The 26819-nt window shown below is 40.2% G+C and overlaps 4 protein-coding genes and 1 long non-coding RNA gene across 8 annotated transcripts in view; 3 read left to right on the top strand and 2 right to left on the bottom strand.

Moving 5' to 3' along the window:
• Positions 1-1653: 1653 nt before the first annotated feature.
• On the top strand, positions 1654-4065 carry LOC135935207 (venom serine carboxypeptidase). Its single transcript, XM_065477353.1, has 6 exons — positions 1654-2007; positions 2328-2511; positions 2564-2710; positions 2767-2841; positions 3218-3629; positions 3681-4065. The coding sequence occupies exons 1-6, from the start codon at positions 1720-1722 to the stop codon at positions 3994-3996; spliced, it is 1422 nt and encodes a 473-aa protein (XP_065333425.1). The 5' UTR covers positions 1654-1719; the 3' UTR covers positions 3997-4065.
• Positions 3981-5520, bottom strand: LOC135935209 (nucleoside diphosphate-linked moiety X motif 17-like). The gene is made up of 5 exons (XM_065477354.1): positions 5384-5520; positions 5023-5326; positions 4672-4867; positions 4404-4618; positions 3981-4346 (listed from the first exon to the last, which is right to left on the bottom strand). Exons 2-5 carry the CDS (start codon positions 5296-5298, stop codon positions 4083-4085), a joined length of 951 nt encoding a protein of 316 aa, XP_065333426.1. The 5' UTR covers positions 5299-5326; positions 5384-5520; the 3' UTR covers positions 3981-4082.
• A 54-nt stretch (positions 5521-5574) lies between these two features.
• On the top strand, positions 5575-11719 carry IleRS (Isoleucyl-tRNA synthetase). The gene is made up of 19 exons (XM_065477352.1): positions 5575-5731; positions 5890-6180; positions 6244-6394; positions 6446-6634; positions 6693-6821; positions 6875-7023; positions 7106-7515; positions 7983-8183; positions 8237-8434; positions 8489-8627; positions 8919-9308; positions 9599-9883; positions 9943-10161; positions 10334-10492; positions 10551-10823; positions 10877-10986; positions 11037-11151; positions 11212-11378; positions 11433-11719. Exons 2-19 carry the CDS (start codon positions 5905-5907, stop codon positions 11608-11610), a joined length of 3738 nt encoding a protein of 1245 aa, XP_065333424.1. The 5' UTR covers positions 5575-5731; positions 5890-5904; the 3' UTR covers positions 11611-11719.
• Positions 11720-15189: 3470 nt separating this feature from the next.
• Positions 15190-26784, top strand: wwk (white walker). 4 transcript variants are annotated; one of them, XM_065479698.1, is made up of 16 exons: positions 15190-15337; positions 16700-16785; positions 16880-17040; positions 17735-17970; positions 18171-18287; positions 18677-18783; positions 19175-19360; positions 20013-20165; positions 20220-20355; positions 20972-21027; positions 21909-21983; positions 22046-22354; positions 22415-22612; positions 22667-22798; positions 22855-23033; positions 23096-26784. In XM_065479698.1, the coding sequence occupies exons 1-16, from the start codon at positions 15190-15192 to the stop codon at positions 24267-24269; spliced, it is 3453 nt and encodes a 1150-aa protein (XP_065335770.1). In that variant the 3' UTR covers positions 24270-26784. The 4 variants fall into 4 exon arrangements, with proteins under 4 accessions (XP_065335770.1, XP_065335771.1, XP_065335768.1 ...); XM_065479699.1 differs by lacking the exon at positions 20972-21027 and adding an exon at positions 20504-20559; XM_065479696.1 differs by having other exon boundaries at positions 22046-22612.
• Positions 16913-26819, bottom strand: part of LOC135936764 (uncharacterized) — a 20949-nt gene continuing 11042 nt past the window's right edge. Inside the window, exon 3 of the long non-coding RNA XR_010574385.1 lies at positions 16913-17053. This is a non-coding gene — a long non-coding RNA (uncharacterized LOC135936764). The remainder of the gene's footprint in view (positions 17054-26819) is intronic.

Below are 26819 nucleotides of genomic sequence, written 5' to 3'. Positions count from 1 at the left end.
GCAGCAGACTCATCGCAACGCGCCTGCCGCTCGTAATCGCACTACGCGCCGCGCATCCGAGTTGGGCCAGTTGCATAACTCACTTTTGTGCAGGGGCTATTCATTTAGTACACAGTAACGTTGCATCTCTACTGGTGAAACAGTATGTGCAAACAGCTCAACGACGACTAATTCAAGTTGTGGAAATTGCAGTTGGGATTAGTTTGAGAGCATTTGCAGTTCTTGGAAAGGACTTTGAGTCCAATTTGTCGCAGCGAAATTAAATTATGTGGTCGATTCAATTTTGTAAATGGATCCTTGGAATCTAATCAGAACTTCTGCGATGCCTGTAAAAAATCTCTCAAAGGAAATTTTCGTTTTATTTTCCCCCGCAATTTTCAGTAAAATCAGCTTCTCTTTTGTTGGGTGAATTATGGTGGTTATTCTTATAGAAATTTCTTGGAAATAATAATGGATCACAGAATTTGCATTACATTCAGGGGTCAAAAAGTCAGAGAGCACATAACAATCAGAGTTGATTTTTGCCCTTTGACATTTTGTGTATATATGCATGCTACTGCGACTTAGGCAACTAGCCGCTGTAAACCGTTCAATCCAAATGACGTGTTGTAATCAAGAAGCGTCTCTTGCTAATTTTCTTTTTTCCATATGTGTAAGTGTTCGATAATGTTATCATTTTATTGCATTTAGTATTGAATTGAAAAACAAAATTAATTGGTGAGAAAAACTGAAAAATGGTTGGACAAAAGAAGTAAAGTTTTCAACAAATCCGTTAAAAATTCAATTTTTTCCAATTACAAGAAAATTTAAATTTGAAAAAATATTCATGTTCAATATGATTAAAACCAGAGGCTTCATCCTCTTTGTCAAAAGAAATTCGTCGCTTTTAATTCCTCGACAACCTTTTTGACAGCGAGGATGAAGCCTGGTTTTAATTATATTGAACATGAAAACAACCTCGAGTGGTCGCATTTTTCAAATATTGAAAAAATATACTGTGCAGACAATCAAAAGAGAGAACAACTTTATGCGTAGGAACTCATGAAACTTGTCATGACTTTTTATCCCGTTTTAATTGTACCTGTAAAGGCTGCGTGTAATAGTAATTCTTATATCTACATTTATCATCCTAATAGAAAAGGTAAAAACGAAGTATATATACACTGTTTTGTAAACATCAGTTGAGCAATGTATCAGCCAGGTTTTCCCATTAATGTTTATATTTTTCAACATATTTATCACAAATCAATACATTATAGTTGTTTAACCTCACCTTTATAGAAAGTTTTTTATTTTCAACCGACCTGATCGAAAGTAGAAGTGGACAGAGGAATGCATACATTTTTTGGGGGAAATCTTTTCCAAATTTTCCACTACTTTAAAAAAATTATGTAATTTAAATCGATAAATCATTTATATTTCACATAAATCTCCCTTGTGCTTATGAAAACCACTTTCTAACTTGATAACAATTTTCTTGTGTTGTATATTTTTTACTTCAATCAGCCGTAACAATATTTTATTCTGGTTGCGAACGTAATCAACAAATTGTTATGGCTGGCTTTGATTGCAACACTTCTTCTTGAATCACGTGCCTGGGTGCGGGCAGAGGCAAAGGCCAAAGAACTCTTTGGATGATCACGACTTTATTATATACCACGAATCGTCCTATACCAGAGTGCGTCAGTCGCCGGTCAGCAGGCACGAGAGCGCAACACGATGGTGCGTTTGACACTTGTTCTAATTGCCGTGGTGCTCCATGAAGCCACCTGCCTCTTCAACGTCTACCCAGACATCCCGGTAGTTAGGAGTGTTCGAAGTGATGTCGACCCTGGCGAGCCACTCTTCCTCTCACCCTTGATTAAATCTGGCAAAATCGAAGATGCGAGGAACAAGGCGTTGGTCCCGCCGCTTAAGGGCGCCGAAAGTGTCGTCAGCTATTCGGGCTACTTGACCGTGGACGAGGCCTTCAACTCCAACATGTTCTTCTGGTTCTTCCCAGCAGAGGTAAGCTTTTCAACCCACTTATTATATTAAAAAGACATTTTTATTTAATTGGTTTCAAGAGAAACAATTATATTTTTTTAAGAAAATTAAATTTTCTTGGAAGCGTATAATTGATTTTTTATAAATGCGCATCAAAAGTTGACTAAATTTGTACCAGAATTTTAAGTGCACAACATAGGGTAGTAGAAAACCCAAAAAATATGACCTTTCCATTTATTTTCAATTTAAAACATTAATTATTGCAGCTTAAAAGAATTATCGCAAAATTGAAAAAATAACTGCCGAATATTTCCCCTAACAATTTTCTTAATATAAACCAGAAAGACTATGTGAGTGCACCTGTGGTGCTGTGGCTGCAAGGAGGCCCAGGTGCCACCTCACTCTTTGGCCTGTTCACCGAAAATGGCCCGCTTGTAGTGAAAACTAATCAGGTCTTGAGCACCAGACAGTATTCCTGGAGCAAAACCCACAACGTCATTTACATTGACAACCCAGTGGGAACTGGTAAATATTGAAAAATTTACGCTCGTGCACGATACAATTGCTTTTTGTCAAGGTTTCAGTTTCACCGATGCTGACGAAGGTTTCTCTCGCAACCAAACTGCCGTCGGAAAGAATTTGTACAGTGCGCTGGTACAGTTCTTTAAATTGTTCCCAGAGCTCGCGAAAAATGAATTCTACGTCACTGGCGAGTCATATGCTGGTTAGTGTGAGGAGCTATTGACCTGCTATCTAATTATCATGTTCTCTGTTACGCAGGCAAATATGTCCCGGCAGTCTCCTATACAATTCACAAAGAAAATCCCACTGCGGCGTTGAAAATAAACTTCCAAGGTAATTAAAAACTCTTACATAAGAGAAGCACTACAAGGGTCAGAAAAATATTAAAATATTATTTGAGAATAAACATTGAATTCAATTGGAAAAGAGGACAAGCAAATCGTAATTAATCTGCAAAGTGTCTCAATTTTAGTTCTTGCAGTAAAAAATATTTAATTTACGAAATTTACCTTGAATTGAAATTATTCTAAACAATTTCAACAGGAATCAAAGGACCTCGGATTTTTAGTACAATTTTAAATTTAATCAGAATTTTTTTAATGATCTTGAAATAACAGAAAATATTTCTAACAAAATATCCTCCTTCCAAGCGCTTGATTCAATACTGAAAAATGTGATATTTTAAACAATTACGTCATTTTCTATTTAGGAATGGCTATTGGAAATGGACTTATTGACCCCGAACACATGCTTCACTATGGAGACTACCTTTATCAGCTCGGGCTGATCGATTTGAACGCGAAACGAGAATTCCACAAAATTGAGGCCAGAGGGATCGCTGCGATCCAAAGAAAAGATTGGGAAGCCGCTTTTGAAGTATTTGACAGCCTTATCAATGGAGACCTGACGACTGGACCGGCTCTATTCCAAAATTTGACTGGTTTCAACTTCTATTTCAACTACCTGCACAACACTGACCCTGCCGAGAGCGACCCAACTGCAGATTTTGGCATTTTAGTGCAGACTCCGGAAGTGCGAAAAGCCATTCATGTTGGAAACAAACCGTTCAGTGGACTTGAGGCTAACAAGGTTGAAAAGTTCCTACAGCAAGATATCATGAAGTGAGATTAAATTAAACATTACTGCCAGACTTTTAAAAATTATCTTTTCAGGTCTGTTCGGCCATGGATTCAAGAACTTGTGGAGCATTATAGAGTTTTGATCTACAATGGCCAGCTTGATATCATTGTAGCTTATCCACTGACCCTTGGTGCTCTGCGGGCACTGGACTGGAGCGCAAAAAATGAGTACATGAGGGCAGACAGGCACAAGTGGTACGTTGGCCAAGAACTAGCGGGATACGCGAAGACAGCTGGGAAGCTGACGGAAGTGCTCGTCAGAAACGCAGGCCACATGGTTCCTGGAGATCAGCCCAAGTGGGCAATGGACCTCATTCAAAGATTTACTCAAAATAAACCATTCTACTGATTTAATTGCTTCAATGTGTTACAAACAACGCTAAATAAAATAAATAAATCAACTTGGAATAAAATCAAATATTACACGATTTAAATTCATAATTTAGCATTTCTGCCAATGCACAGCGACTCATACCACTTTGTCAGGGCTAACTGGGACCCAGAGTAAATGTCACTTCTTCCCCAGAGGGCAGGATGGAACATGCTGGAGACGATGAGTTGTTCCTTATGAAGCTGGCCTTGTGGTGTCAAAGTGAACATTTCTTGATAAGGTTGCACTGGCGGTTCACAGGCCTCCAACAAAAACTTGACAGACTCTGGTGTTAACCAAGCACAAGCCTGAACCTCTTCTGGGTCCAACTGGAGTAACAGCTTACTTAGTTTCAGTTTAGGGAACCGAAAATATTTCATGCTTACTTTGATGTGCTTCATGAGCTCTTGGGAAGTCTTATCACATTTGGCAAGCAGGTACACAACTACGTGATGACGATTTGGTAGACCTAACCCAAGAATGAAAGGGTAAACAGACTCCCAGAGGCACAAAATCCTGATTGCAGAGCCAGCTCTGAGTTCAAGGCCGGTTTCCTCTTTCAGCTCTCTCAAGCCTGCGTCTATCAACGTTTCATTTATCTCTGCATCAAGATGATGTTGGTGAAATCAGCTCTTAAGATAGAAGAAGAATTACCTATGTGACCTCCTGGTGGCACCCATGCCCTTGGAAACGTTCTCATGTGGTCTGGTCTCCTTGTAAACAATATTCTGCAATCCTTGGATTGCAACAGAATAGAAACGGCAACATCAATTCCTCTACTCATGTCTTCAGGAGGTACAATCTCTTTATCGTAGTCAGTCATGTTCCCCACAGGACATTCAGGGGAATGCTGAAATCATTTTTATTTCATATCAGCACAATTAAAGTTTGGCGCATGTTTGGGAACAAAATGCTGTTAAATTTAACTCACAAAAATTACAAATTAATTTTTGTAAAAGTTATAGCATTGAAATTTTATTCAAACAGTTATGTACAGTATTTTACCTGCAAAACTGCGAAGTGGTCTTTGTGTGGAGAGTAAAATTTCTGCCCTTTGGGGTCCCACACAAAAACGTCATTGCCCTTTTTCTCAGTGTCATCCTGACTCGCAGCAGAGATCTTCAGCAGATTGTCCTCAAGTCTGCAACGCACAGGAACAGAGACTTGGTCCGCACTGTTGCCGTTGCCACTGAAGTGGTGTACAAGACATTCAGCAAACTTGGCGACCGCAAATGTGTTATTGTCAGCGCAACTCCTCAATGCAACCAATGTTTTTTTCATATTTGCGTTGTCATGAACTTTTTCATCGCTGTAAATAATAAAGATCGTACATAAAACCATCAAAAGAAATTAAACGTGAACTTACGACTTGGAAATGAATAAAAATCTTTCATCTGTCAGAGATATTGTACCAGCTGCAGTCCCTTTCCTCCTCTGTTATGTACATATTTATCTTTTTAAAGAGAATGCGCCGATAAGGTTACGCCCCCGAGCGATCGCCACTCCCCTGCCAATGGGTCGGCCACCGGTAAAAATATCACCACATCATAGCACACACATGGTGCGGTGTGTGGACCTAGACTGTATCTGATTTGGAATTATTTTTGCTGCTTTTATCAGCCGTACGGACGATCGGACGGTTCGCAGAATTCTGCGAGAATAAACTCAGTTGCTGCATTTCGAGAGCAACGCGAAATTTTAATTCAGTTGTCAGGTAAAATATACCGAAATAAATTATTAATTCTAGAGATTTTGTATCTATGGTACATATCTATCATACAACGCTTACAACACATTATTGTTGCTACTTTCCTGTCGTGAAATAGTGTTTTTTTTAAGATATGTAATTTTACGAATTTTGCTCTCGTTTAGGAGGTAGCAGCTAAAATGGTGCAAGCAGTGCCCGAAAAAATTGACTTCCCTAAAGAGGAGGAAATTGTTTTGGAGCTGTGGAAGAAGATTGATGCATTTCAGACATGCCTGAAGCAATCAAAGGGCAAGCCTAGGTACACATTCTACGACGGTCCGCCCTTTGCTACTGGCCTGCCGCATTATGGCCACATCCTGGCTGGTACAATCAAAGACATTGTCACTCGGTATGCTCATCAGAAGGGATTTCACGTCCAAAGACGTTTCGGATGGGATTGCCACGGCTTGCCAGTTGTAAGTAACTTCTGTAGGATGATGTAATAAAAGCATTTTCTTACAATTAATTCAAATTGACAGGAATTTGAAATCGACAAGCTGTTGGGGATCAAAGGCCCTGAGGACGTGGCCAAAATGGGCATCGCAGCGTATAACAATGAGTGCCGGAAGATTGTGATGAGATACTCATCTGACTGGGAGACGGTCATTAGCCGGCTTGGGCGTTGGATTGGTAAACAAATTTAAACACCAGCAATGTTCCTCCAAAAAATCCCTCCATCAGATTTCAGAAATGATTACAAAACTTTGTACCCGAGCTTTATGGAGAGCGTTTGGTGGGTTTTCAACACGCTCTACACGAAAGGACTGGTTTACCGAGGTGTCAAGGTGATGCCCTACTCCACGGCCTGCAACACTCCTTTGTCAAATTTTGAGTCTGGTCAGAACTACAAAGAAGTCCAGGACCCTGCAGGTTCGCACCACTTTAACTCATGTAGGAATGACAAGTCATTAATAAACGCTCATTTCAGTTGTTGTAAACTTCCCTTTGCTCGATGAGCCTGATGTGGCACTAGTTGCGTGGACAACCACTCCGTGGACATTGCCCAGCAATATGGCCCTTTGCGTCAACCCTGAATTGAAATATGTCAAGGCCAAAGGTTTGTCATATGTTTAAATTTAATATTCAAATAAATTATATATTTTCTTGCAGAAAAATCAACTGGTAAAATTTACATCATCATGGAGTCTAGAGTTGAGGCTCTTTTCAAGTCGCCTGATCTCTATGAAGTGATTGGCTCGATGCTGGGCAAGGAACTGAAGGGCAAGAAATACAAGCCAATTTTTGATTACTTTGCTCATGTAAGTTGGTTTATTTTGCAATGTTCCTGGCCACATTGGTGAAAATTGATATTTTTCATTTATATTTTTTTCTTTATCTTAGCTGCAAGAGAAAGGAGCTTTCCAAGTTCTCAACGACGGATACGTCACTGAAGAGTCTGGTACTGGCATTGTCCACCAAGCTCCATACTTTGGCGAGGACGATTACAGGGTTTGCCTGGCTGCTGGCGTCATCAGCAAAGAGCAGGACATCATTTGCCCAGTGGACGCCAGTGGCAAGTTCACCGCGCCCGTCAAGGACTTTGAAGGAATCTACGTGAAGGAGGCCGACAAGTACATCATCAAGATGTTGAAGGAGAACGGCCGACTGGTCACAGCTGGAACGGTCAACCACAGCTACCCCTTCTGCTGGCGCTCTGAAACTCCTCTCATTTACAAAGCCGTGCCTTCATGGTTTATTCGAGTTGAGCAAATGAGCCAGAAACTTCTTGAAAGCAACCAAAGCACTTACTGGTAAGTAACATTAAAACTGCTAAAAAATATTCTTTAGGTTCTGGCCAGTTCATTAATGGAAGCAAACTAAGATTGTTTCATCTTGCGCTTTGTGAACAATATTTTAAGTTTTGCTTTACTGATAAAAGTGTCCAAGCAGAACGGAGTTAACTACTTGCAGAAAACTAAAATCAAACCTCTACATGATTTCTTTTTAAAAGCTGGATAAAATTCTGTTGAAATATTTTGCAATTAGTTTTTTTTTTCAATTTGGTATAAAATCGCTATTAAAATATTAATGCTTCTGTCTGATAGTGACAGTGACAAAGCTACAAACTATTCTATGTAATTTGACATGATCTATCAGAACCGTTTAAACTCTCAAACTGCTTGTATATTAATTATGAATGTTGACGAAAAAGTCACCAATGTAAATATCGACTTAAACAAAAATAAAATATTATCTGAATCTGTTGCGTTATTTTCAGGGTGCCTGATTTTGTCAAGGAGAAGCGGTTCGCCAACTGGTTGAAAGACGCTCGTGACTGGGCTGTGAGCCGCAACCGGTATTGGGGAACTCCGATTCCTCTCTGGGTTTCTGATGACATGCAGGAAGTGGTCTGCGTTGGCAGCATTGAAGAGCTGTGTGCCCTCTCAGGTCAAAAGGTCGTGGATCTTCACAGGGAAAGGTGTGTTTTCGCGAACATTAATTCAAGACAATTAATTATTTGCAAATTTGCAGCATCGATCACATTACAATCCCTTCAAAGCGACCTGGCCACGCTCCGCTCAAAAGGGTGACTGAAGTGTTTGATTGCTGGTTTGAATCTGGCTCAATGCCTTACGCACAGTCCCACTATCCTTTTGAAAACCGAAAGGTATTTGATGAAAGTTTCCCTGCTGACTTCATTGCCGAGGGAATTGACCAAACGCGTGGCTGGTATGTAATCCTATTTCTTTAGTGGTTCAGTTGTTAATTTATTTCATTTGCAAGGTTCTACACTCTGCTTGTAATTTCCACTGCTCTGTTCAACAAAGCACCATTCAAAAACCTCATTGCCAATGGCCTTGTTTTGGCCGCTGATGGACAGAAGATGTCAAAGAGTAAGAAGAACTATCCTGATCCCATGGAGGTAAATTCAAAATCCAAGGCAAAAGATAAATTTTGGGAGACATAACAAAACCGCAAAGGTCATGTCTTTCTGTACCCTCAGTCAAATCAGTCAAATTGTTACCGTAAGTAAAGACCATAAAATACTGTAAATAATGGTACCACTATGTATGCTGAAGCTTGTTTTTCCTATCATTATTTTAGTACAGTTATTTAGCATTCAAGACAAAAAACTTCTATAGATCTTTGGTGTTCTATGTAAAGAAATAAATAAAATCAAGTTTCCAACTTAACCATGAATTTCCCTTTTCAGGTCGTGCATAAATACGGCGCTGATGCTCTCCGTCTGTATTTGATCAACTCCCCTGTAGTGAGAGCGGAAAACTTGCGCTTCAAGGAGGATGGCGTGCGAGACATTTTGAAGGATGTCTTCCTGCCTTGGTACAATGCATACCGATTCTTTGTCCAAAACGTGGAGAGGCTTCAAATGGATTCAGGATCAGCCTTCCAATACAAAGAGGAGACTTTGAGCGTGCTGGCCAACACCATGGACAAATGGGTTCTGTCTTTCACCCAATCCTTGCTAGAGTTTGTCAAGCAAGAAATGGCTGCTTACCGGCTCTACACTGTGGTGCCAAGACTTGTCCAGTTCATTGAAAACCTTACTAACTGGTATGTGAGGATGAACCGAAAGAGGCTGAAGGTAATTATTTTCCTAAAATGCTATTATTTGTATACTAGTAGTATTCTTATTCATTTGGTTTATTTCCCCAAAACAAGTCATTAAATAAATGTGAAATTTTAAAGCGAGTCACATTAATCACATTGCATAAAAAAATACGTTTTAAATAATCTTAATGCTAGTGACAAAATATAATTTATCACTCGATTAGCCTGTATATTTTGAATACAAAAAAAATAATTTCCTCCCATTTTCCTAATTGTTCTCCATGAATTTCTCTAAATTTGTCTACAAAAGTCATTCATGTGCAGGGTGAAGGTGGCGACGCAGACTGCAATCAAGCACTGAGCACTCTCTTCAAAGTTCTGTACTCGATGACGTGTGTGATGGCGCCCTTCACTCCATTCTTGACTGAGCTCATGTACCAAAACCTGAAGCACCTGATGCCTAACCCTCAAGACTGCGTGCACTACGTCATGATGCCTGAGCCGCAGCTTGACCTCATCGACAAAGACATCGAGCGCTCGGTCGCCAACATGCAGTCGGTCATCGAACTCGGCAGGGTCATCAGAGACAAGCACTCTCAGCCAATGAAGGTAAAAATTCGTCAGAAGGACATGCAGCATTGATTTTAATGATTTCACTCTGCACGCAGTATCCTCTGCCCGAGATCGTTGTCATTAGCAAAGACCAGCAGACACTGAACGACGTCAGGGCACAGCAACAGTACATCTTGGAGGAGCTCAATGTTCGCAATTTGACCGTCACCAGTGACAAAGAGAGTTATGGAGTGGTCATGAGGGCTGAACCAGACCACAAAACTCTCGGTTCGCGGCTCAAGGGATCTTTCAAAGCTGTTTCCCAAGCTATTAAGGTAAAATAGCTGCTTCAAATATTTGATTATTTTATTTGAATGGCGATCATATTTAAAATTAAATTATTCATCCTAAGCAAGTGAGATAATTTAATTCAAAATTTCTGACTTTATGTGCATATTTGCTCATCGTCAGTTAAAAGTATCATTGCATTGGCTTGATTTATTTTAGGATTTGAAAGACTCTGAGATTCAGCAGTTCCTGAATACTGGTACCATCGATATTCTTGGGCACACGCTCAGCCCAGAAGACATCAGAGTGATGTTCACATTCAGTGGATCATCAACTGCGGGTGTCAACAAGCAATATGAGGCCCATTCTTCTGGACAGGTAGATATTTCAAGTTATTATAATTATGTCACTTTTTTCAATGAAATCAACATTTCAGATCATTGTCCTGCTTGATTTGAAAGCTGACCAGTCCATGGTTGAAGAAGGAATGGCTAGGGAGGTGATCAACCGCATGCAGAAGCTGAGGAAGAAGGCAGGACTGGTGCCAACCGACCAGGTCACAATTTTCTATGGCGTCACACCTAAGGATAGTGAACTGGAACGCATCATTCAGTCTTACCTCAACTTCATTGAAAATACGGTGAAAATGCCCATCAAGCCTAAAGCACAACTTACTAACGCCAACCTCATCATGGATGAAAAACAACAGGTAAGTCTATAAAATCATGTTTATTATTTTCTTCAAGGTTTTTATTTTTCCAGTTGATGGGGTCTGAACTGTACATTGCTGTCGTGGGAGATGTGAAAAGAGTCTCTCCACAGAAAGAGACTTCCCCGCCAAAGACTTCTAAGCAAAGAAATCCTGTTTGCAAGTAAAGTTATGATGTGCGCGTAAAGTATATTTTTAACAAAAAAATTCTAGGTTTGTCAACGTTGTCCTTAGTGAAACTGTTAAAGGGCAAAGGCAAGAAGGCACCATCTTCTTGGAGAATCCACAAGGCGCAAACCCAATCACTTTTGAAGGCTTTTTGAATGAGGTTTGATCATTTTGTGTTTGTTTGTTTGCGCTGTAAACAATTATTCTTTTATTTTGTTAGATTGACAGAATCTTCCAATTAAATGGTAGAAAATTCAAGGTATTCGAAGGTGGAAAGGAGCTGTTGGCTGGATCAGTTAACTCTCTATCTAGCAAAACCATTTTAGTGGCGTCACTCAGAGACAGTGCTCCGCCAAAACTGAATCCAGTAACTGGACCTATCTGCAGGTTTGCATAATTTCCTTTTATGACTGAAAAATATTAAAATTGTCAATCGTTTAGTTTTGTGGATGTTAAGTGCAAGAACAAGACAGTGTCGGTTCAGCTGGAGAATCCCAAAGGGGTTGATGTGGCGCACGAAGACCTATGCAAGCTGGTTTCCTCCATTTTCGATGTAGCCGCTGCTAACATGCCGAGAAGTTTTAAGGTTGATGGTCAATCTCTAACCTTGAACGTTTAATTGCATTATTACATTGCAACGCAGAGTTCATTTCTTGATAATTTATATTTTGTTTCTGTCTGAATTTTAATTTTGGGCGTTTCTTAATAAAAATTAATCTGGTATTAAATGCAGTGTTTCTATAGCCGTTTTACATAGAGGTTCCTGAAATTTGGTTGCAGTAACTTGAGCAATGAATGGGGATCACGTTTATTGAGCTTTTGAGTATTGAAAACGATTTTTGCTTCATCAGCAACACTCTAGTCAATGCCGCCGCCACTTGATTTTGCCAAGCCCCCACCACTTATAAATCTCCCCACACCGGTAGTTTTGATTTGGAGGCAGATTTTTGCTTGGCGCTCACCTACAGCGGCGGCGGTGAAATTTTGCAGCACGTAGGCCAGCATTCAACTGCGGCCAATGACACCTTTATGCCACAAAACAGACCAAAGTTCAACCATTAGCAAACTGAAATTTGCCACAAAACTTTAGATGGCGTACAGCTGAAAAGTTTTTCTTCTAAATTGACGGTTGAGTCTTAAGAATTTAACTGCAATTTTATCGTGTTTTGCTTGCACTTTTGCAATTCTCTTGATCACCCACACAACAAGCCATACCAAAGAGGTAGAGGGAGGGGGACACTCATCCAGTCGTCGTTGGAGACTTTTACTGGGTTTGCTGAATTCAACGAGCGCTCCCCAATTCACATTCAACATTTTTTATTCAGTGAGACGATTGGAGCAGCGTGTTCTTGGGTCTTTGGTCTTTTTATGTATTTTATTATAACAGCTTTTTGCTGGACACAGAATTTGTGTTGAGCTTTTATCATCGCAGTAGCTTCAAGCTGGTTTTCATGCTGTATTAATTGATGTTATTTACAACCCACTATAATAAATGATAAAATAAATGCAACAGTGAACGGCACATGTATTTTCAAAATGTTAAATGTGAATAAAAAATAATAATTGCCAGTGGTAAAAATCAGAAAAGTGGCATATTTTTCAACCAAATTTGAATTTCAGGAAATATAATATAATTTTTTGTATTTATATATTAAATATCTAATAAAATTAATTATTTTCAAGACACTATGTTATAATTAAAAAACGACTTGGCTTGATTTAATTTAAAACGTAAATTTTACCGCTGATACTGGAAAAATAAATCCTAAATAAATTTTTGCACCGTAAAAATTAATCATACAAATATATTTTATAGTAATTTTTGACATGAAAACGATCCCCTTGGGCACAAGCACATAATAGCTATTTAACGCCAGGGGATTTTCTTTCCAATTAGTGTTTCATTTTAAATAAACCAAGTAACACAGTATATAAGCTGTTTTTGTATTTTAAATATTTATGATTTTCAATCCTGATGCGCACATTGACCGACGAGGAGCGTGGGAGTGAAAAGTACTGGTAGGTGAAGCTGTTTGTACACACTCCCTTGCAGAATGATGCAATAAACATCATTGTTTAATCCTTCAAACGCAAATCATACTGTACACCTCTGTGTTGATTTATTCCATTAGGAAATGCAAGGTAAATCCGTGGCTGGCTTCCAAATCATAATTTATTCAACGCGTTTGCCATTTCAGTAAAACGAGGAGGAAATATAATGTTGCCCACACGTAGGTTATTTTCACAGATTTCTCATGACGCAGAAATGCTAACAATGTGTGTCGGGCAAGAATGTAAAAAAAAAATACAAAATAAAGCAGAAATTTTTTTATAATGACTTGGATCTCATTTGACGAAAAAAATACGACAGATATTTTCGTGATAAATAGCAGAATTTAAAGAGGAATGATACTGGAAAAGCCTGGAAAATGCTTGTTGCCAATGCATAAACTCATCCCTTAGGATTCAGTTAAAGCCTAAATTGACCTTTAGGAGCGCTGTAATTTTTTGAGAAAATTGGCTGGAAAGTTACCATGCTTTTCAAATGGCAATGGCTGTCTCCTTGCTTGAAATCCAATTTAATTTCAAAACCAAGAGTTTCCCCAATAAGTGGCATACACCGTTGTCAGATCTCGACGAGAGGAATCGGATTGTGCCAAGAAAATACGTTCGAGCACTGTAAATTTTGAAGAAAATTGGCAAAATTTGAATTTTTATTGTAGGAAGGTTATTTTTTTATTATCGCAAATTGTTGAACAAATTGTTTATCGGTCAATTGTTTAAGGCATCAAACATTTTAAATAATTTTCAATTTTTGCCCAGTATCATTCCACTTTAACTTGTTGAAAAAATGAAGTAAAAAATCAAGAATTTATTTAGGGTTTCAATTTTAAAGAGGGAGTTTTGTAGCTGGAAGGGTGAGTGGCGGGTTTCACAAGAGTTCATCACTTGCTCGCTCTTTTTTAATGTGCGCTCAGCAATAAATGCAGTTAATTGTTTTCAATGGACGTAAGTGTGATTTAGAAGTCTCAGCAGTTAATTCTTTAGTAAGTGGATTAATGGCTTTTTTTGCAAATAATTAAAATACTGCTGATGAGGTCTGATGGGTCCAATCAGAGGTTATACTGTACAGTGCGGGGAATTTTTCTTTTCGCTGTTATTCAATAGCCGCTCAACTAATGATTTTAAAACCTCTTGTATAGATAGAACAACCATTGCGGGATTTTTTTTGTATCTTTGCTTATTGTACATGATTTTAAAACATTATTACTAATATTGAAAATCACATGATTGAAGGCATGAAAAGCAGAAGAAGCTACATGGACGCGTTAAACGAAAATTTAAAGCGACATTTTGCTGTCCCTCTATTCTTTGCTAAAAATGACTGTTTTTAGAAAAGCTTAAATCAAAATATGTTAACTTCAGGACGTAAAATAAGTCCAACAAATTCCTGATTTTTTTATCGAAACCTCTCCTTAAAGCCATGAAAATTTCGTTAAGTGCCGTGGGTTAGTAAAATTTCTCCTCGTAAACATTTGATTTTTCAACCGGAATCAACGGTATTGAATTTTTTAATCCTTTTTGTTCCGTTCCGTAGGTTTGATTGTGTGGTGTCTAGAGGAATGAAACCTCACTTCAGCCGCCTTAGGAACTATGAAATATTTTAACTCTTATACATATAATGATTAAAACTTTTTAACTGCGAAGTAATTTTTAATGCCTCCAAATACGTATTGCTAAGTGAATATATTTTAAAGAGCTCGTTGGAGCTTGCCACATTCTGTTAACAATAAAGTCTTCTCAAATTGCACATATTTTACAACCACAGCTACGCGGGGCGACAGCGTTGGTCGGCGGTCTCGGCCGTGAAATTGAGCACCCCTCTATTAACAAGCACTGATCGGTGCACCTGTTCAACTGACTAATTAGCAGAGCGGCAACGAGGCGGGCTAACAAAAGAAAGTCAAGAGGTTTGATCAGGCCCCGAAGATTATGGGCCTCGAAGTGGCGAGAGCGAGAGGCTGGCGGCGGTTGCGCACCTCGTCCGGCGCAAGGGGTTGATTTGGGTTTGGTGCTGGCGCAGACGACGGTGGCACCACGGGCCAACCGAGAAAATAGGCAGCTCCGGGTGCGAATGGCGACTCGGCCGACGTAGCCGCGGCTCGGCTAATCTGCCGCCGATCGGCCGACCCTCAGCATGGAACCTGGCGATGGAGCGAAGCAGGGCGCCGAGACCGGCGCCGCCACCTCCGCCGAGACCCCAGAAAGCGAGGAGAATATCGATTTTCAATCGCCCTTCCGTCGACGTAAAGTTTTGTCGCGTGCTTCGAACACAATATCAGCGGGTCAGTATGTCGGGGGTGGAAACGCAGCCAGCCTGATCGCTAACTGCATGTGTGCGGCGTGTGCCAGGGTTCGGGGGCCCGCGGGGTTTTCTATCGATCGGCCGCCCGAGAAGGTTTCGAACGCGCGAGGACGTACGCGAGCAACTGGTCTGCTCGAAATCAGACACAGAGATGCAATCTTTCAAAAGTGCAACCACACCCCCTTTCATTCACACACCGTTAATAGGGTGCAGGTCGGCGAAAGGTCACCCCTCGTGACCCTGTCTCAGGGTCCTTCTCGGCCGGCCGTTTCCCCGATATGCTATTTCCGAAATTTCTAATTGAGCAATTGATTAAGCACAGTTTGGCGTGAGTAGGGGTTGGTAGGAGTTAAGCAGTGCGCGTTATATGTGCGCCTTTTCTTTAAATGCGCACATCTCGAGGCCGAGTATAATATACAACATATATATATATCGCGCCACACTATCGTAGAGCTCTTCATGGAGTGGTGTAGTTACATTATTTCACAGATCAATACACCTCTTATTTCGCACAATGCACTGCACGCCGACCGTCGTGGCAAGGATTCAATTGCCAAGTTAAATATAATAGCTGAAATTTTGCTCCATGAGAGATTTGCCAAAATCGATTGCAGAGCCTGGCCTCGCCTCTGAACTGAAGCATCGCATTCGGCTTCTTTCCTATTTTGGCTTGTTTGCTAAAAAAAATCACTTTTAAATATAGTATTTAAATTTACTCAAATTAGTCCCCTCCTAAAAGCGTGGAATGCAACACGTGCGGCATTCGCACCGTGCGGGTCAACTACCCTTTTGAGCGGCTAGCAACCAACTTCGACCGTGCGCATACACAAGCCTGAAAAACCCGCGCGCTTATTGTCTCCCGCTTTTTAATTCCGGCTCTTTACTCAGTTGTAAATATTAGCCACATTGTTTTTACGCGAAACAAAAGGGTTGGCTAGCAGAGAGGAGCTGACTGAGTGAGTTGGACGGCTCTCAAAGGAGCACTAAACAAAGAAATCTGTTACGCGAGGGGAGGAATTTATCGCTACTTCTTGACGGGGTGAACTTTGCTTGCTCAAGATTTGCCTAGCTAAGGTCACTGAGGCCAGCAAACATCAAAAAGTGGCGGGTGATATTATTTTGACACCAGACGACAAGAGTGTAGTCCTCTTGTGACCTTTGCTTGTTTCAAGTTGGACATGAAAGAGACCGCCAGATAAATAGGGGGGCTACATTTTTATATTGCTCGATCTGATCCGTGTTGGGAGGACGCTTTGAAGAAGTGCAAAGAAAATTTAATTTTAAGTCAAATAGTATTGCATTTTAAACGATCTGTGACATTTGCTTTTGGCTCGTGTTCCAGCAAGCAAGCTGCTTCGCCAGAAAATACCATGCTCAGGTCATCTAATGACGCCGCGCAGGTTGTGGCTGCAGTCGGTGCCCACACAGGTACGAAAAACGTTAATTTATTATAGCAACACTCATCTCTCGCATCGACTTTGTGCCCGCCGCGGGGTATTGATGACAAGAGTGTGTTTTTCAGGATTGCGACGTGGTTATGACCTTTCCGCCAGGTGCATCGGACATTACCCTGATGTGGCTGCTGCAGCGCCTGCGGTCAAGCACCCCTGGCTTGGTGGTGCACGTCAAACACCACGCTTCCACCGACAGATACGGCTTTTATTTGACAGCAACGCCTCCTCTGTGAGTACCAGATCTGTGAACAGAGAATTTCTTTTTTGCATTCGAAAATAAAGTGGATTCCAAAAGCTGGGGGCTATCATCTATAAAACTGGAAAACGAAGTAAATTCGTTTGAAATACGTGGCATTAAATATTTTCGAAAGTGGCGTGACAAAATATTCCCCTCTATGCGAACAGCTCTTGTGGTGCAATTATTGCAGCGTTGATTGCGTGATATTATTTATTTTAAGAAGTGGTGCCAAAATCGATTTTGATTTACGCGTTTGGAAATTCCCCGCTTGTCGCGTTCAGTTATTTGCTTTTTATAATTTGTTACTTCCATGACTATTGTTATTTTACACTGTATAGATTTCTTTATTGTCATTATGTAAACACGGCTACCCCAGCCAATTCCGTGCTTATATAATTTGTGGTCGTGTCAACTTATTTTTTATTCACCGTATATCTAATCAGGATAATTCCTACGTCACGTGCTTTTTCGCCCAACTCCACCATTAGTTTTCACAACTTGATGGAGCCAACCCCGAATTCTGAGCCACTTTTATTCCTCGTCTAGCCTATAAAGTGTCACAAGGGGAGTATTGCAATTTATGGTGATCCCCAATCCCCATTTTATAGGCGCACATTCCCGCTAGGCTACCGTCTGTGTTAAAAGTTTTCTAACGAAAATGCACTCCGCAATCGTGATTGTTCAGGTTACTAAAGTCGGCTGAGGAGTTGCACTTGCCTAAGAAGGTGAAGGGATCATACGGCGGCGGTCAGAAGGAGTTCGTGCAGCACGAGTCACACATTTTCGAAGGGATAGAAGAGTCAAGCTCGTTTTTCTCGAGCCAGGAGCGTCAGTGGCTGGTGCTCAACCTTCTGCAGATGCTGCGTGCCACTTCCGGTGACGAGGTGGCTGGACTTCGGCTCATCGAGGGCCAAGCCATTGGTGAAAACAGATTTTCCACTACGATTCACACTGATTGTGAATTAATGCATTTGCTAAATACTCAATGATCAAAATCAAGAAATATTAATCTGCTGAATATTTACTTCAATATGATTTTATAAGAAAAGACTTGCTTTGGACGACTTTCCCAAGCATTCTTTCAGTTTTTTTCATTTTTTTTTCTGAATAAATTGTTTCAGTGCCTAAGTGTATTTCTGCTGGAATCATCTCTGAAGTCTTTCCTCTGCACGAAACTGAGTCCTTGAAACGCCTTCGAAAATCCTGGGTTCGAGCCATCTTTAAAAGACAACCGCTTGGTAAGCTCTGTTCAAAATAGACACTCGCGTGTTTGTTGCCCCAGCACTTTTGAATGTTCTTACAACACTGATCCTGTGCCATAGTTAAAAGAAATACGCGCAGGACCCGCATTAAGTGTCGTTACTTAAAACGCCCCATTTGTCAAGTCGTGAGAAGCTGCGAGAAAAAACGCGTGTCACTACGAAATAAAACTTTTTATAACTCACTCGCGCAAAATAATATACCTCCTCTAATTTAAAAAGCAAGCTGCATGACAAGATTTAACTGATCTCATGTTGAGATATTGAAGAAGTGAAAAATTACCTCAATAAACTGGTTGCTTAAAATGAAAAATGTTTCTCAGAATCATGTAAAAATATTTCAACAACTTTTTCAATCTGTTCGCCAGATCGGATCTGTGAATACTTTGGCGTGAAGATTGCCATGTACTTTGCGTGGCTTGGACACTACAATACTGCTCTAATAGTGCCGGCAGTCGTGGGATTGCTTTTCTGGGTAAGTGTCTATTAGCCTTTTAGATTTCAGTTGACAACAATGCCTATAAAATAGTACATAACTGTTGCGCTAGATAAATTCGTCCTGGTCCCGGCAAAATTGCGCAACGCTCAACAAACACCCAAATTTACATTGTCGAATTGATTGTTGACCTTTTGTTGCAATAAGGAAATTCTCGTTTGGTTGTTGAAAGTTACGCAATTTTGCCGGGACCAGGACGAATTGATTAAAGTGCACCGTGTTCCCCTTCCGAGAATTGAATATGTATGCATTTTCTGTACTGCGCGTGACAACATTATTTAAATAAAGGCAGCAATCAACAATTTAAACCAGCACCAGCAGCTGTCACCAAAATGATAATAATGAGTCTGGAATTGAATTTGCCGCACAGGTGTTTATCTGTGGTGGTGATCAGAAGAAAGAAGACATTGGATTTGTGATTTTCTCACTGTTCAACGTAATCTGGGCAACAGTGTACCTGGAGACGTGGAAGCGGTACAGTGCCGAGCTGGCCTACCGCTGGGGAACCCTTGACCAAAGGGACGAGTTGCTGGTCGAGCCACGGCCTCTTTACACGGTGAGATCTTTTTGCTCTCGAGTTCTTTTTTAGGCCTACTGCGAATGACCGCAAATAACGACGTTTTCTCAATTACACTGAGAGCGTGTATAAGTGAGTCGGGAACGGCAGTTTGTTGCTGTCTGGGCAAAAACGGCCCGATTCCGCAGATTTACTCTTGTCCCTCTCTGGCAGCGAGCCATACAACTTTGCCCAGCGGGGTTGTTGTTTTTACTGTGTTTATTGGCCTGTTTGCAAAATTTTTGCCATTAATAGCTTAGTAGCCATCCGCGAAATTTGCATTAAATTTGGCTAAAATTCGGATTAACGTATCTTTTTTATACAAGATATCAGAGTTTCTATATTCTGCTTTAAGTTCTGTTCCAAGGATATTACAAAGGAACATTCGAATACAAATTGAAAGAAGCCAGTAACGTTTTCATTTTATTTGCACATTTTTTATGCAATAATAAAAAAAAAATTTATTGCGTATAATTCAATCACTGGAATTTTTTCTTTTCCTTTGTTTTCACAGAGTTAAATTATTTTGATCAATTCATTTAAGCGAGAATGAAGAGTCCTGGCGGAAAAGTCCCGAAAACTCAAACCCAGCAACGTGAAGGGAAACAATACTAAACTTTACCGTCAGTTAAAATATAAATTTTGTTTAAAGGGGACACTAGAGAAGAGTCCAGTCACGGGCAGGCAGGAGCCGCATTACCCAGCGTGGAAACGACACGTGTTCCGTTACTTCATCAGCATCCCAATCATCGCATTGTGTTTGGCTGTGGTATTTATTGTCATGTTTGTCATTCTCGAGTTACAGGTTTGTTGGCCAAACAACAGCTCCTGCGCCGATTGTAAGCTCTTTTCTTTTCAGGAATGGTGGGATTCAAAGCTATTAGCCAAGGGTTATCCCTTCTGGCTGAGCTACATTCCGAAAATTCTGCTCGCTTGCACTATCACAGTGATGGATGAGTGTTACTACAAAGTGGCTCTGTGGTTGAACGACTGTGGTGAGTAAATCATTCCGTTTGCAAACCGCTGTTGATTTATGTGAAAAAATTAATCCACTCTCTGGCAAAAACAATTGACAAAATTAAATACAATATTTTTTAACCTTTTTGCTGTATTACTTATTAGAGGGGGTATATTTTGTTGCAGAAAATTATAGGCTCGAGGAAAAATATCAAAATCATCTAGTTATTAAGCTAGTAATGGTCAGTAAAATTGAACCTCTAAAAAAATTCATAAAAATTTGTGCGCACCCCATCTGCTGTTCCCCGGTTTCTGTTTTTGAGTGTTTCCTGTAATATATATATTGTGGATTTATTTCCTAATGTTCATGGCGTGAAACTCTTATTTTGCGCAGTCATTTAACCAAACGAATCGACTGCATCGTCGTGCATTTTTGAATCGATTTCCATATGAAATGTTTGCGTTTTTAATCGGTGATATGTGTATAAAGAGCCCTTTTTAAGAGAACATTTATAGACATGAAAACCGTGCATTTACTGTCGGGGAAATTGAAACCATTTGTGTTTGGCTTACTTTTAATATAGGTTTTTTTTTCAAATACAAACTTTCTTTGAGAATGTCGTTTTACAAATTTTCTTTCCAATTCGCTCTCAGAAAACTACAGACTTGAGACCAAGTATGAAAACCATCTTATCGTCAAAGTAGCATTGGTTTGTATCTGAATAAGTAACTCATCTATGCTGGTTTTGGTGTTTGATGTCAGAGCATGATGAGTGTTCTGCATGGAAGTGGTATAACATCCAGCCAACATTTAATTTATAATTTTTGCACCGCATACCTCTCCATATGCTTAGCAACACACCTGTAATTAGATTCCATTTCCTTAAAATTTCGTTAAATTTCCTAAAATGTTATGGCACAATTTATTTTGTGCTTTAGCAATTAGATGACAAATTTAGAGAGCTTCAGGCAAATATTAATAATATTTATTATTTAATTCATTTTAATTATTTGTGTATAAAGATTTTATTATTAATAGTGGATTAGCTGAATAGTTTTTGAACTGGAGATCTTGAAATACTTTCTTTTGGCAAAACGCAAATTTGTACAGTAAAAATAAGATCTCTCGTTTCACTCTCTGTTAGTGTTGTGAAATTTTCTTGCGTTTATAGTAAAAAATATCTTGTGGTTGAGCGCAACATAGTTTTATATATATACGCGGCCTTACGCCGTCAAGTTTATTTTGTTGTGTGTCTGTGCGTGCGTGCCTTCGAGAAAAGGAGTGAATATTTATGAACAATGGCGGAAAATCAATCTTTCTTGAATGAGGCGTAGATAAATTTCTGTAATAAAGATCGATACTCTTTAGAACCCTTCATTCTCAAGCTCATGAGATGTGTTTGCAAGTGGCTTTAGTCACCTCCTTAGAGATATTAGCCGAGACACATCTTAACAGAACACAAACACGATCTCACAGACGCACACGCTTTATTAGTTAGTTTATTATATATTAACATTTCCTTATTTCGTCAATTTTGTTTTCATACGGCAAAACGAAAGGCTTAACAGATTCAATGCAATTTTGTTGCAGTTCCAGTTCGTGAACTCATTTCTATCACTCTTTTATATTGCTTTCTATTTGCAAGACCAAGAAAAGCTAAAGGAGGTAAGATGCTTTCGCTATTCACATACTTGTCGTCCGCCTAATAAATATTTAATATCTATCAGCAACTGGCGGCTCTACTCATTGCGCGCCAAGTGATTGGAAACATAAAAGAGTGCGCTCTACCCTATTTACTGGAGCAATTCCGTCTTGCTAAATTGAGTTTTGAGCTGTTTGGCGCATTAAGTCCGTCCGATGATGACAAAAAAGACGTTGGGGAGCCTAGCGACAAAAATACTGCGTCGCCAGCACAAGCTGAAGAAGCGGTATCTGCTGGCGCTGAAGATAGCAAAACAGAGGCCGAGACAAAGCAGGAGGCAGACAAAAAAGCTCGGAACTTGAGTCAAGCCGAGCTAGAAGGAACTCTGTCCAAGGCAAATATATTTTCGTTTCTCTCTCTCAACTCTCACGAAAAAAGTTTCTATTTGCTACAGTACGATGGAACGTTTGAGGACCATCTAGAGATGTTTATTCAGTTTGGCTATGTCGTCCTTTTCTCGTCCGCTTTCCCAATGGCTGGACTCTGTGCAATGCTCAATAACTTGATTGAAATACGCACAGATGCCTTCAAACTATGTTTTATATTCCAACGGCCTTTTGGACAGCGCGTTACCAATATCGGAACATGGCAGGTGAGTTCACAAAGTTTGTTGCTCCACCTTTTACGACTTATCGACTGAATTTAGGATGCAATGGAAGTGATGGGGATAATTGCTGTCCTGGTGAATTGCGCACTGATAGGTCTTTCTGGTCAAGTTCATCGAATGTTTCCCGAAATGTCAACAACACAAACAATCTTATTGATTGTAATTCTAGAGGTGAATAATAATTATTTTAAATGAGAGCGCTAAATAACAGGGCCAATTTGTTGTAGCACGTAATGTTGACGCTCCGCTTTGTAATATCATACGCGATTCCCGACTTGCCTTCTTGGGTGGCCACCGAAATGGCAAAGGTCGAGTTCTCTCGCAGAGAGGCTTGCAGGAGAGCCTCGTCAACAGCGACCCCTTCGCACGAAACAAGCACCTCTGAGCCAGGATTGGTAATCGGAAGGTACGAATCAAATTTAATAACGCGTACTGGGCATTCCTGAAATATTCATTGCTCTCCTACAGGTTTGTAGTTTCCCCTGCGAGCGAGGAAGATCAAGAGCAGTCTGCAAAGGAGAAGGTCCCCGAGGAAAAAGAAACCGACGAATCTAAAGCGCCTCCAGAAACCACTCTGTCGATCCCATCCATACCACAATCTTTCTCGACGAGCCAGATGTACGAAAAGACAGGCATGAGCTCCAGAATCGAATCAGAAACCCCGTCTCCCGGCCGTCACACCGATTCCAGTGAATCTGATCATGACAAATCTGACAAATCTTCGCCAGGCTTCTCAAAATCCAGAGAGTGGCTGGGCGAGGATAAAAATAAAACTAGGGAGCCGTTCCCACCGTTAAGCTCTCATATTCTTAATCACCACCTGACCATCGGCCCACACGGGGGTATAGATTGGGTGAAGCGTTTCGGTCTGGACACGGCAGCATCAAGGAAATCGAGTAACTCAAGCCAAATGGGCCTAAGCCGAGATCGCTCGGCAAACAGCGAGTCCAGTGACGAGAGCACCTCCATTCGTCACAGCACCGACTGCATTTTAGCCAAAGACACGGCTTCCTCAGATTCTGACCTGTTGAGGTCGGCACCTCCTTGGATGCAGCCGAGATCCAAATTCAGATTTTCCCCTGAGAAGAACGGCGGTCAAGCGGCTGTTTCTGAGGTTGCTGGGCCCGAAGTTCGGCGACCGAGTGCACCTGCCAGCACCCTGGAAAAGATCAACGGCAGAGACGAGCTGCTGCACCCTTCCTCGATCGTCACAGAGCGGCCCAGAGCATCCTTGGACCCTGCGAACGCAGCTCTGGTGACGATGGCAGTCGCAAAGCCGCCCTCGCCCGTGAAGCCTACCACGCCCGAGAGGGTGGAGGCCTCGTCGTCTGCCGCCGCATCGACGTCGGCAGTGGTACCGGCTAATGAAGATCTTGCCGCCAAAAAGAGCAGAGTTAAGAGCAGTTTGCTGAAGAGAGCTCGAAGTGTCGCTATTTTCTCGCTGAAACTGAAAGAGCGCCGAGCGAAAGAGGCACTAAAAGAACAAGAAAAAGCTATCAGTCCGCCAAAAACATCATCGCAGCAGTGGATTGGACGCAATCCAGACAGGGTTGAGGGCGAGCTATCGTGCATTCCTATTGAAAAGCTCATTTCTGTGGACGACGTGGCCGTCGAGTTGATGCGAAAGCGTACTAACACCTGATGTGATCAATTCAACTGTTCGACGCAACGCTCTGCTGGAGCCTATGGGGTTTATTAGGGAATCTGTATTTATATAGAGTTGACTATGAAACACATCTCATATTTTCACCACTTTCTCTCAAGAGCAATTTACTTTGTCTCAAAAAATCGAATCGAAAAGGGAGACTAAACCTAAATGTCATATTTTCATCCTACATTGCGTTTTTCCCACTTTCAAGAGAACAAGGTAATTTCGTCCAACTACTCGCGACGCACGAAATTAAAATGGCTTGATCAAGTTAAAACAAACAACAATGTGAAAAACGGCATTAATATCTAGAAAGCTCCCCCGTAATAAATTCATCAAGATTATATTTTGTCTATAGTGATGTTACTGGCATGTTTGCGATATATGCATATTGCTTATTTTTAGATTCTCATCGCGTGTTAGGAGCAAGAAAGTACGGCACATCAGCGTGCACAGGCATTGTCTCGTATCATTGTATAGACGAATTAATCAGTATTGATCATTCAAATAGTCCGTTTTCATCCTCATTGGTTAAACAAACGATTAATTATTTGCAATCCATCCAGAGTGAAAATTTTGCGTGGAGAAGGCAAAACTTTTGGTTGCGTTCGCAATTGATGATGAAATGTACAAAAAAGACTTTGACGAATCGGGGGTATTTTAATTTTCACGATTTTTTCACTAGTCATGCACGGCATTTCCAGTTTATTGTGAGGCGAGAGGAACCTGATTATTAAATATTGTAATCGCAATAACAGTGTTTATACAACTTTTTTGGAGGAATAATTGTTATAGCACAACATGCTGTTATATATGTGTATAATATGTTAATATAGAGTTATATTTCCAATAATATATTACTCTTCCTTTGCATAGTCAACGTGCAATGAAAATCGCTCTTAAGATTGTAAAATTACACCCACAAAGGTGTATAAATTAGTTTGTTACGAAGTTATACCATATTATTGCATCGAAAGACTTGGAAAGGGACTAAACTGAAAGCATTCATTCAGAGGCGAAAACCATAATAAGTAACCAAAACTAGCGTACGCTTGGCTTATTCTAACTAGAAATCCGTTGTTACGCATCTGTGTTGTTCACTCCTAAGCAAATTTCACGACAAAAACAAATTTGCGTGTTCCATCAACAGCGTTGCCCTACAAAATGGTACTAAAAGCAAGCATTTCAGTGCAATATCAAATAAGTATATTTTGCAACAGATATGTACGCGTCAGATTTGTTGGTTAGCTTTTTTGGAGGAGATCGGGAGCGTTGGTTGCGATGGAAAAAATTTAAGGAGTGCCGTGTGAGCAACGAATTTTTCTAAAATACGAACTGCTCGCGATTAGAAATAGCATCCGCTCAAAACAAATTCGTTTAGCAGTGCGCAATAAACTATTGTATGGTGTCCACAAAACAAAGGAAATGCGATTACATATATTCTTTCTGGCGAAACGAGCGCAATGTGTGTTCACCGATTTTCTAGTTACTGATTCGTTATACCCATACTTAACCACTTTTCCAGGTGGTATCCCTTTCAAACATTTATTAGTTCGGCATTAAATAAATAGTGGATTGGTGTATGTTTTGCCTTCATAAAGAAAACTATATCGATCGTCCTTAGAAAATTGCACCAGGGTTATTCAATAGCTATATACAATGTAAAAGATTTTGGTTACTGTTGGTTTCATTTGTATAAAAATAACTTAAAACCGTGAAAGAAAAAGGGAGTCGTTGCTGAAATGTCGTAGCGTAAAAATAGTTCATCTTATAATAAATAGGATACAGTTAATTTAGACAAAAGTAAATGAGTAATCGGAAGATCGATGCTTTTTTTGCATTGTTTCAGCGCTTCTTCAAATCAATTAGCGATATAGCAGCATACACATACATACACTCACAAAATACACAGCGTACGGAACGGTTGTCATCTATATATAGCGGCACCAAAATGCTTTAAAAAAAAGTGCAGCCGCAGAAGGTTTCGTAATGTAACAATGCAACCAACAACAAACAGAAAGTAACTAAATATCAATAAAAATCCGCCTGTCATGGTAAGTTTGCTGTAATTTTCTGTGATACTTTACGTTGGATGTTTTTGGGAGTAAACTGCAGTGCATTATCTCTTTTTATAAGATAAAATGATAAGAAACGAACACAAAAAAATCATCAAAGAATAAAAATACATAAATACATACACGCTTCATTCCATATTTAAATAAAAAGTTGCACTTAGCTCTTGCACACTTGTTGAGTACGCGTTTGTTTTTCATTGCCTAATAACACGCAGTGTAGTCTGCATGGAGCACAAAAAAACAATTTTCTTGTGTCGCACGTTGAGTTTGGCTGAGGTTGCAGAACAACTGCTCTTTCATTTTCGCAGCTCGAATATGGGATTAAATAAACTACAACAATACGATGTTTAACTGTGTATTTTATGTGCTCAAAGTGCCTATTGCAGAAACCTGTCGTTTTGAGAAGAATAAATGTTGTGCATAGCTCAATAATATTTTTGTTAATTTTATTCACAAACCCTGAGGAAAG

This window comes from Cloeon dipterum, chromosome 2, assembly GCF_949628265.1.
Source record: "Cloeon dipterum chromosome 2, ieCloDipt1.1, whole genome shotgun sequence".
Lineage (NCBI taxonomy): Eukaryota > Metazoa > Arthropoda > Insecta > Ephemeroptera > Baetidae > Cloeon > Cloeon dipterum.
This window is presented reverse-complemented; position numbering and strand designations above follow the sequence as displayed.